This window comes from Oncorhynchus tshawytscha, linkage group LG16 (genome assembly GCF_018296145.1).
Source record: "Oncorhynchus tshawytscha isolate Ot180627B linkage group LG16, Otsh_v2.0, whole genome shotgun sequence".
In the NCBI taxonomy this organism is placed as follows: Eukaryota; Metazoa; Chordata; class Actinopteri; order Salmoniformes; family Salmonidae; genus Oncorhynchus; species Oncorhynchus tshawytscha.
The window spans coordinates 72,226,059-72,236,783 of record NC_056444.1 but is presented as its reverse complement, the minus strand read 5'-3'; the positions used below and the strand labels follow the sequence as shown (position 1 = coordinate 72,236,783).

Here is a 10,725-nt window from a genome sequence, read left to right as displayed (position 1 = left end):
ATACCATCTACTGTATCTTGCCTATGCTGCTCTGTACTATCACTCATTCATATATCTTTATGTACATATTCTTTATCTCCTTACACTGTGTATAAGACAGTAGTTTTGGAATTGTTAGTTAGATTACTTGTTGGTTATTACTGCATTGTCGGAACTAGAAGCACAAGCATTTCGCTACACTCGCATTAACATCTGCTAACCATGTGTATGTGACAAATATAAATTTGATTTGATTTGTGATGGAAGGCAGTACAGTACATACCCAGCAGTGGCTCTCTAACAGTAGACAGGGAGAGACAACCTGAGGGAGTGAACTCTGTCTGGCCCAGGTCACACTCCAGGTATTCTACACTTGCAGTGCTGCGCAAGTGCACACACACACACACACACACACACACACACACACACACACACACACGGTTATTCCTATGGGCATTGTATCACTGCAGAACCTTTCAACCAAACAAACAAAGTAACAAACACTACTTACTGGTTTAGTAAGGTACTGATGAAGTGACGGTTGAAGGTGGACTTCCCAACATTCTTAGCACCACATACTAGAATAACTGGAAAGCCATCTAGCTCCTCTGTAGATGGAAAATAACAATCAATAAGTAATCTAGTTAAAACATCTCAGTATCCCTCATGTGGAATAAAACGTTGTGGCGAAATCTTGTACGGAGCCTTCACCGTGCACTGCAACTTTAAGAGTGCATCAGCAGTCAGGACGGAGGAACTAAAGATAGCTCTTCCAAATAGCTCTTCCGGCTCTGTGTGGGGCTCTCGGTTGGCGCGGCAGTTTTGACAGTGTGTGCAACTCTTTGCGAAAGTCGTGTTTGTTTTCAGTGTGCTTAGTTTGTAAAGTGTTGAAGTCAATCGACAGTTTTTACTGCCGGTGTTACTGCTCATCGTGTTTGGAATGTTTTGGGACCGCTCCTGTCATTGATCGCATGGATAAGTAGCAACTAGGGTTAAAAGGTTCGGAATCTTTCTGATAAATTTCAGGATTTTTTTCTGGAAATTTTCCATGGGAAGCTTAGCCCTGGAATTTTGCTTAAATTCATCAAAAAAGTTACCTTATTACAGTGAACCTTTTTTGTGGGATACACAAGGCAATTGTAGGTCTTGTGGCATATTATTTTGGTTAAACTACCCCCAATTCAATAGAATTGTAACCCTCTGCATGCACAACTCATTCTTCAGTCACATGTGCAGTGCACTCTTCCATTACACGTACAGCTAATTCTCAAGATCTTGCACACAATAAGATGCTATTGAGTCCACACTACTACACTGTTTGAGCCAAGGACTACATGCTTTCTGGTAAGTTTTGATTACAATACTGGGTGGGGTAAATATATGTTATATGACATACATGATGTTTTGTTAATGAGTACATAGTAGCCTACAGCAAAGTGTGCTAAATCATTTCTAACTTGTTAACAATTTATGCTAGTTAGTTTTTGCTACCATGTGGGTTTTAGCTTGTTTGAGGCTGCTAACTGAGTGTTAATTCACCTATTTCCATACATATTTAATTTTTAAAAAAATCTTACAAATGAGTTGTTTAATGTAACTGCTTAACTATTTCTCTGTTTTTTTTACTCATTTATTTTCTAATCTTTACAGGAAAATGCCCATGGGCACTATCTGATGTGTGAAGACAATTCACTGCAGCCAATGTAGAAGGAAAAGCTGTGTACATTTGCAAATACTGTGCCAAATCATATGTGAAGAATGCCACAAAGATGCAGAATCATCTGGCCAAGTGCATCAAGTTCCCTCAGCGCTCACAACAAGCAACCTCTGACAAAAGTCCCTCTACTTCTATTCCAGGTGAAAATGATGAATCAGACACCTTATCGATAGCAACAGCTCATGGTCCTCATGGAATCAGAAGTTGTTGTTTTTACTCAATGGAGGAACGTAGTCAGAAATGCTGATGAATGTCTGGCTCAAGCTGTGTATGCAGCTGGTTCACCTCTGATGCTCACAGGCTATGTGTATTGGAAGAGATTTCTGAATTATATTTTCCTAGCATACACCCCTCCAACTAGACATGCTTTATTTTCTCATTTGCTGGATGCAGAGTTCAAGTGAAGGTCAAGCAAATCATAGAGAAATCAGACTGTATTGCAATCTTGTCTGATGGGTGGTCGAATGTTCGTGGGCAAGGAATAATTAACTACATCCCCTCAACCAGTATTCTCAAATCTTTATCTTTACCCCTCTCTAACAATACCACTACAACGGAACATGCTTGTCTATAGAAAAGGACTGAAGGGGACCTGTGTGTCATGCTAAGATAGCAGGGCTGTGTGCGTGTTTACCTGCACAAGCGTTAACAACGCTGCTGAGAGCCTCCCTGCAGGTCTGTGACATCAACATGCCTCCGGCTGTTTTCCTCAGTGGGGTCATACAAAAACAAATGTCACCTTTATTTAACCAGGTAGGCCAGTTGAGAACAAGTTCTCATTTACAACCGCGACCTGGCCAAGATAAAGCAAAGCAGTGTGACAAAAACAACAACACAGAGTTACACATAAACAAACTTAGTCAATAACATAATAGAAGAGAAATCGGGTGGGTGTTGCTATGGTTACCAGTGAGCTCAGATAAGGCGAAAATTTACCTAGCAAAGACTTACAGATGACCTGGAGCCAATGGGTTTGGCGACGAATATGTAGTGAGGGCCAGCCAACTAGAGCATACACGTCGCAGTGGGTGGTAGTATATGGGGCTTTGGTGACAAAACGGATGGCCTTGTGATAGACTACATACAGTTTGCTGAGTAGAGTGTTAGAGACTATTTTGTAAACGATGCCAGAGAGCGGTGTTTCCAGCAAGTCTGAGCTGTCTCAGATGTCTCTCTATCAATGAAATGTATTTATAAAGCCATTTTGACATCAGCATTTGTCACAGTAACTCTACAAAGAAGAGGCAGGCAGCTTATAGCTGGGATTGTAGTTGCCACTGGAAAGTCAAAAGTGTAGCCTAAAAGCCTGCGCACGTACCTGACTCTGTTGCATGACCATAGTCGTTTCTTTTAAAATAAAATCTTCTAACTCACTCCAAAATCCTCTGACATAAGAAGTACTAGGATACCCGTTCACACCCTGATCAGCAAAAGTTGGATACCAAGCAGTACCTCTCCGTTGATTCTCAGAAAGATGCTAGACGGCCCCCTATAGCTAACAAATGCAAATCAGGTTGACACATTGCTTTATTGTTAACTAACGTAACTGTTCCACCATGTGAAGCAGCCAGTCGCCATCTGATTAAAGTTACATTATTTGGCTAACCGACATCCCACCATAAACACCAGCGGCTACAGCGTTCGCTTCCAATTTAACTGCAAAACGAGCTTGCTATCTACCTCATATTAGTTAAGATACTTAAAATAGGGATCATTTGTGACAATAACCAGCAACTACACCGTCAAAACAAAACATGTCGAGTCTCCGCTCATTACCACAGCCACAAAGTCATATTTATGACTAAACCCCGCCTATTTCTCTTATTGAAATATAATCATAACCTTAACCACACTGCTAATATTATGCCTAACCGTACCCGTAAGACCAAAAAGCTATTTTTAGTTTTCATACATTTTTACGGTCATTTTGACTTTGTTCCTGTGGTAACTAGGGATATTGCTAAAACATAATGAACCTTCAAGGAGTTCACGCATGCTCAGCTGTTCACGTAGGGTGCGTTCGTATATTCGCTCTGGCTATTTAATCCAATTTCAGAGTAAATTATACATTTACGAACACAACACCCGTAGAATATGGCCGCTATCAGTAAACGTCGTCAAAAAACGCAATTAAATGGTTGCCAGCAGCATAGTTACAGACACCAGAGCTCTGGATAACATGAAAACAGCCCTAGCCTCTGCTAGGGCGAGTAAAGTAAAATGATAAGAGTGAAGTGTTCTCTAATTTGTGTCTGGAAGTAGCTGGCTTGGGTGCTTGACTGCTGTTGTGTGGTCAGAACGCTCGAATCAACTCTACTCCTCAGCCAGAGCGTCCGGTGTACGCTCCGAGAGCGAAACGCTCTGAATTTACGAAAGGAAAATCTGACAACGGTATGAATTTACGAACGTCCTAAGTGCACTCCATATTGAATTTACGAACACACCCGTAGCTAGCTGCTTGTGGAGTAGACAGACAGCTGACCATGCATCCACAAAACTGAACATAAACTCGAATGCAATTCTATAGCTATACGATCGTATAATTTAAACGTGATGTTTACATGCTAAATTACACACTATTTCAATTCAATTTCACAGCACGGCGCTAGCCTAAACGTCACATCCGGTACCAACCGCCTGGCCTGGACTAAAAAGAAAGCAATTCATGTTCCTGAGACGTTAGTCAAAATAACTTTTTATAAATTATATTATATTCACTGCACCATTCCGACAACTGATAGCAGTGATACGAATGTCAGGATCCTGCAAAGGTGAGGGTGACTCGCATCTCTGTTTCTGCTGGACAGATGAGTTTAGGGAGCGTCTGTATAATGTCTGAAACGTCGAGGTGCGTAGCTAGCTAGGGGTATAGGCCTAACGTTGGCTAATAATGTCTAAGTATTACATTTGTCTGTGTCTAATCTTCACCAAATTCTATTTATTTTACTATTCAATTATCTCATATGTTGGTATATTTGAAACTGCTCAACCCCTTGTGCAAATGTCCCATAAAGTGAATATCTAGCTAAAAATGCACTTCATCTGTGGTCTGGACTAATTTATACATTATGAATTGCTGATGATGCTATTGCATTTTCAAAAATGCTAATAACGTAATGATATTAATATAAAATAAAACTATTTTCTATCAGTTTTTGTGAATTTTCATCTGTTTTATGACCCTTTCAGCTGCATAACACTGAATCCAGTGTCCCTTGCAAGCAGCAATCTATTGTCAAGGGTGAGAAATGCATACAAAGGTGAGTAGCAACCATGCCCAACGGGTTTTGTCCTTTCTGAATGAGCAGAGGAGTCTCAGCTCGTTCTGTGATGCCAAACTGACTGTAGGAGGTGGTGGGAGGGTGTACAATGCCCATCGCAATATCCTGGCCTGTTTCAGTGGGCGGTTTCAGGAGTCCGAGCCAACCACCACCATGGTTAAGGAGGTCTCCCTCCCAGAGGAGTTCCCCACTGATGGCCTGGAACTGCTTCTAGACTTTTTCTATACCGGGGAGTTAAACCTTGACTCTTTGAATCTGGAGAATGTGCGACAGGCTGCAGACAGCCTATGTGTACCAGATGCGCTCGCACTTTGTCAGCAGTTTGCCACAGAAGGGACAGTTTCTCCAGAAGGACTGCAGTCTGCATGTCTTCTGAGCCATCATTTTCAGCCAATCTCAGCTGTAACTTATGTAGGAACCAAGGCCACCCTAAAAAGAGGGAGGCCCCCTAAAAAAAGAGGGAGGCCCAAAAAATCCCAAACCCCTAGTAGCGGCACAAGTAAGAAGGATTGTCTGGAAGCTACCGCCACCACAACTGCCATCACAACTCGCTCTGGGAGTAGGGTGAAGGCCTCCAGAAGACCGTTTGGAGAGGGCCCCGGTGTGTGTCTCCTGCCCCATGTGGGGACCACTAGCAGGGGGACTCCACCACTAGTTATTAGCCTAAAGGATAGGAGTGATGGGGCTGAGGAGGAGGGACAACGCCTCCCTCAGCCTACAGATACAACAGAGGTAGGCTACAATATGTTACCTTATCCTAAAGTGTTAATGTAAGATTGAGTGTGGCCCTCCACACAATGTGCCTACAGATTTGTAGGTTTTATACTAGAACTATACAGTTGTCAATATGATGCATCAAATATTGTCTCCCAGTTGCAGGTGGATGGCCAGAAGATGTGATGAATGACCGTAGAGATGATGATGATTCATTGTATTTGATTATTTGACAGGTAACAGATGTGTTCGGCAACCTTGTACCAGATTTGAGCTACAAAGCTAATTCTCATCTGCAGCCTCTTGATGAAGAAGACTATGATGATGATGGCGGTGGTGGTGATTTGGTGGAGGGGGTAGCTGAGGACACTGATGAAGAGTATGTGCCCCATGCCCTGCTGCCTACCTCCTCCAGCCCCAAAGGCAGACGTAAAGGACCAACCAAAGCTGTCAATAAAGAGAACGGTGAACGGGCAGCCAAGGGGTCTACAAAGGGCTCTGTTCAGTGCCCCACCTGCAATAAGACCTTCCTCAGCAAGTATTACCTCAAAGTACACAACAGGTATATACATAACTGCTATCATGTTGTATTGACTTTGCCAATCACCATGTCTATATTAAACCACCTTTGTCTTTACAGGTGTGTCCTATTTAGATAACTTATATTTAGCAAGAGAGACCTGAATAATGAATAATACCGGTATTATTGAATGACTAGTGTGAATAGTGTGTGGTTTCTGTTCTTCCTGTGTTCCTCAGGTGTCATACAGGTGAGAAGCCCTTTCCATGCTCTAAGTGTGGAAGGAGGTACTACAGGAAGGAGAATCTGATGGACCACCAGGCCAGAAACTGCAACTGTGGTGAAAAAATAAAAGTGGTGAGTGACCAGCAGGACCAAGGCCTTGTTTACTAGGCATCAATAGGAAGGAAACTGAGCATAAAGGGGAGGGACTACCTTGACATGTCCAATAAGTAAGTAGCCTTGCAAAAGCCTTGGCTAATGCACGCTGGAAAGCCTTATGTGGCAGGAGCTGATCTCCTGTTTGTGTAGCGTGAGGCAGCTTGATGTACAAGTACACCTCCTGGACCGGACGCTAGTCTATCGCAGGGCCTCACCCCCAATCTCCTTAATGCTAAGTGCCAAGCGGAAACTCATCAGGTCCCATTTTTACAGTCTTTGGTATGACTTGGCCAGGGATTGAACTCCCAACCTTCCAATCTCAGGATGGAAATTCTAACCCCAAGGCCACTGACTTGTCCAATAAGAAATACCATAAATGATTCAATGCTTTAGGTTTTCCCTAATGTACTGTATGTGTGTATTCTTGTTTTTATTATAGGTACACAACTGCCTTCAATGCCACATGTCATTTGACAGATTGGGGGATCTACGTCTGCACACGGTCTCCCATACAGGGGAAATGCCCAATAAGGTCCAGTACCTACCACAAATTATTGTTATTATTATTTTTTAAATTGAACCTTTTATTTAACTAGACAAGTCAGTTAAGAACAAATTGTTATTTACAATGACAGCCTACCGGGGAACAGTGGGTTAACTGCCTTGTTTAGGGGCAGAATAACAGACTTTTACCTTGTCAGCTCGGGGATTCGATCCAGCAACCTTTCAGTTACTGGCCCAACATTCTAACCACTAGGCTACCCGCCGCCCGATACACAGTACTGTGAACATGTCATTAATTGACATTGTAAGACTTATCTCTCTGGTGTGTTTTGTATCAAACTCATATTGAGTCACCGCTTGATCTTGTATCTATTTCAGTGTACGTCATGCTCGGAACAGTTCATGCATAAAAAAGATTTAAGAAGTCACGAAATCAAAATCCACGGTGCACCCAAACCACATGCAGTAAGTCTCTCTCTCTCTCTCTCTCTCTCTCTCTCTCTCTGTCTCTTTGTCTCTTTGTCTCTCTCTCTCCTTTGTGTTAATTGGTCTGTTTTTTCATGTATTCAATCCTTTATTCCTTCTGCATTATTGTCAAGATTTATGACTGCTTTCTTGCTGATCACCTTCTAACCTGTGATAATACTTTTTCCCACAGTGCTCTCTGTGCAGCAAAGCATACCTGTCTAAAACAGAGCTGCGTCTGCATGAGGCGTCCAAGCATCGCGGCGAGAAGCTCTTTGTGTGTGAGGAGTGTGACCATCGAGCCTCCAGCCGACACGGCCTGCAGATGCATATCAAAGCCATTCACAGGTGGGGCTGAGACTGGCCATGGTAGTGGAAGAGGGGTTTGTTACCATGGGGGAGCTAGACTGTTTGACTCAGCCTTACTGCCGTGTTAAATAATGTGACGTCCCTGTTTGTCTTAATTTCTCAGAAACGAGCGTCCATTTGTGTGTGAGTACTGCAACCGTGCGTTCACCCAGAAGGCTAACCTTAACATGCACTTGCGGGTTCACACTGGAGAGAAGCCCCATCAGTGCCACCTCTGTGGGAAGACCTTCCGGACACAAGGTAACAACTTCCTCTTGCCCGCCATCCTCTCACTAGGCCCTGTAGATGGCAGAGCAGGACAAACCCGTTTCTAACAACAAACATAGCTGCTCAGATCATATGTTATGATTTAGTCTCATAGTAATCGTTTAGATACACCGGTTCTGTCTCACAGACTAACACAAACTCTCACGTTAACATCCAGTGTGCTTTCACATGGTCTATTCCAATGCTCAACATTGTGCTTGTGCCAATGCTTATGTCTGTTGATTGTGTGATTTCAGCCAGTCTTGACAAGCACCACCGAACCCACACAGGAGAGCGACCTTACAGCTGTGAGTTCTGTAACCAGCGCTTCACAGAGAAGGGACCAATGCTCCGCCATGTTGCCAGCAAGCACCAGGAGGACCGCCCTCACTGTTGCAAGATATGTGGCAAGACCTTCAAGGGTGAGAATGGACACATGAGATTGTGGCACCACAGTTAAAATATATTTCTCTCCTGTCATGTTGAGTTTACACAAAGCTTTGTAGTACTAAGTTCTTTGCCTAAAACAGGCTTAAGATTATTTATTTTCTATTTTATTTAGCCTTTATTTAACTAGGCAAGTCAGGTTAAGAACAAATTCTTATTTACAATGATGGCCTACCCCGGCCAAACCCTAACCCGGACAACGCTGGGCCAATTGTGCATCGCCTATGGGACTTGCAATCAAGGCCTGTTGTGATACAGCCTGGAATCGAACCAGGGTCTGTAGTGACTCCTCTAACACTAAGATGCAGTGCCTTAGACCGTTGCGCCACTCGGGAGTCATTATCATTAGCGCTATAAAATGTTTGGGAATTTCACACCTAATGAGTAGATTGCTTCCAGAAGGGATTCCATCCCGACTTCAGTTGAACAAGACAAGTTTGCCATATGTTTTCTTATTGTTTTGTTTACTCCGCTATCCGCCAGCCGTCGAGCAGCTCCATGTCCATGTGCGTCGCCATCAAGGCATGAGGAAGTTTGAGTGCGAAAAGTGTGGCTACAAGTTTACCAGACAGGTAGGCCATGCATTTCCAGTGTGCTAGCTTGGTTCTTCAAATTTCATGCACGCCTACTGCTCACCCAGCCACTGAGGGGATCATTAAATTTGTATTCAATTGATATGAACGCTGAAGTCTCCTCTTTCTCCAGGCTCACTTACGGCGTCATGTTCAGGTCCACACCCGTACAGAGAACTACAATCCACGGGAGAGAAAGCTACGGAACCTGATAGTAAAGGACGTGGGGTTGCAGGATGAGACTAGCCCCTCACAGATACCACCCACTGAGAAGGAGACACCCGAGGGGCCAGCGCCTGTCTCTGGACCCAGTGTCCCAGTCTCTGTTCCTGTCTCTGGACCTATACCTGGACCTGGAACTGTACTAGGAGCCAGTGACATCCTCAGGGTGGTGATCCAGCCCCTTACGGAGGAGGTGGTGTCCAGCCAAGGGCAGATAGATGTGGGCTTTAACCAGGACCAAGTGGGCTTTACCCAGGTTGGGGTGGCACAGGGACATGGCCAGGTGGATGTGATGTCCATCAGCCAGGGTTTGGGTATGACTGGGCATAGCTTCAATGTGACAGATGTGATGGAGCAGACTCTACTGGTCGCAGATTACCCCATCCCTGAGACCACGGTGGAGCTGGAGGACATACAGGAGGATCCTCCTGCTAAGAGCAAGGCCTGAGGACTAAGAGCAAGGCCTGAGGACTAAGAGCAAGGCCTGAGGACTAAGAGCAAGGCCTGAGGACTAAGAGCAAGGCCTGAGGACAGGACAGGCTGGTTAGTATCTCACACCGCTAGACATTCTCATTGGAGAAGCCTAGAGCAGCTTGAGTACTGCAAGACTTCAAGAACTCCCACACTGTGGCTACTCGCTCTGCTCTGCAGTTGAAGCATTCATTTAATTTCAGTCATTATTGTAACCATGTTTTCTGTCTAAATTACTGTACAGAAAAACTGGTTCCCACTCAGCCCAGTAGATGATGAACCCCTCAAGACATTCCCCTACTCTGTGGGCATCTTATTCATTTTGCCTGTGCATTGGGTCTGACAATGTAATATAAATTGGCTTAGGTTTTATGAAGTTTGTTGTGTTTTTACATAATTTAATGAGATAAGTCAATAGGTCAGGTTGTGAGAAGTGAATGTAAATCAATGGGATTGTCTTGCATCAAGTCAAACGGTAAACAGAATAAATTGGCAGTCCTGCCTGCAGTTTTATTGTAATCACACTGTAAGGATAACCTCTACAGTATACAAACAATGCAAATATGAAAAACTGTGTTGGGACAACACAAACATCTTGTATGAAAACTAAGAAAACACACAACTGAATGGCATTACAGTAAGTAAACAATACTAAAATTAACTTTAGTCAAACACGTTGCACAAATAAATTGAGAATGTGTTACCACCTCCAGTTACCATAACAGCGGTTGTCACCGGTATCTATCTTCATATGTACCTCTGCCTCCTGTTGCACTAGGAAAACACACTAACGTTATATGAACTAACACTACAAATACATTTTCATAAATAAAACTA

The 10,725-nt window shown here is 43.5% G+C and overlaps 1 protein-coding gene across 1 annotated transcript; it reads left to right on the top strand.

Moving 5' to 3' along the window:
- The first annotated feature begins 3,958 nt into the window (after nucleotides 1–3,958).
- Nucleotides 3,959–10,395, top strand: LOC112216291 (telomere zinc finger-associated protein). The gene is made up of 12 exons (XM_042299593.1): nucleotides 3,959–4,087; nucleotides 4,886–4,956; nucleotides 5,097–5,709; nucleotides 5,928–6,253; nucleotides 6,451–6,568; nucleotides 7,032–7,124; nucleotides 7,475–7,561; nucleotides 7,755–7,909; nucleotides 8,034–8,170; nucleotides 8,434–8,598; nucleotides 9,107–9,195; nucleotides 9,329–10,395. The coding sequence occupies exons 3-12, from the start codon at nucleotides 5,131–5,133 to the stop codon at nucleotides 9,863–9,865; spliced, it is 2,286 nt and encodes a 761-aa protein (XP_042155527.1). The 5' UTR covers nucleotides 3,959–4,087; nucleotides 4,886–4,956; nucleotides 5,097–5,130; the 3' UTR covers nucleotides 9,866–10,395.
- The last annotated feature ends 330 nt before the right edge of the window (nucleotides 10,396–10,725 follow it).

Excerpts from the sequence above, each read along its gene's own strand:
- LOC112216291 (XM_042299593.1), top strand. The coding sequence starts at position 5,131 with ATGGTTAAGGAGGTCTCCCTCCCAGAGGAGTTCCCCACTGATGGCCTG. Across the intron at positions 7,910-8,033 it reads CATATCAAAGCCATTCACAG|AAACGAGCGTCCATTTGTGT; the intron begins GTGGGGCTGAGA and ends TTAATTTCTCAG. Across the intron at positions 8,171-8,433 it reads GAAGACCTTCCGGACACAAG|CCAGTCTTGACAAGCACCAC; the intron begins GTAACAACTTCC and ends GTGTGATTTCAG.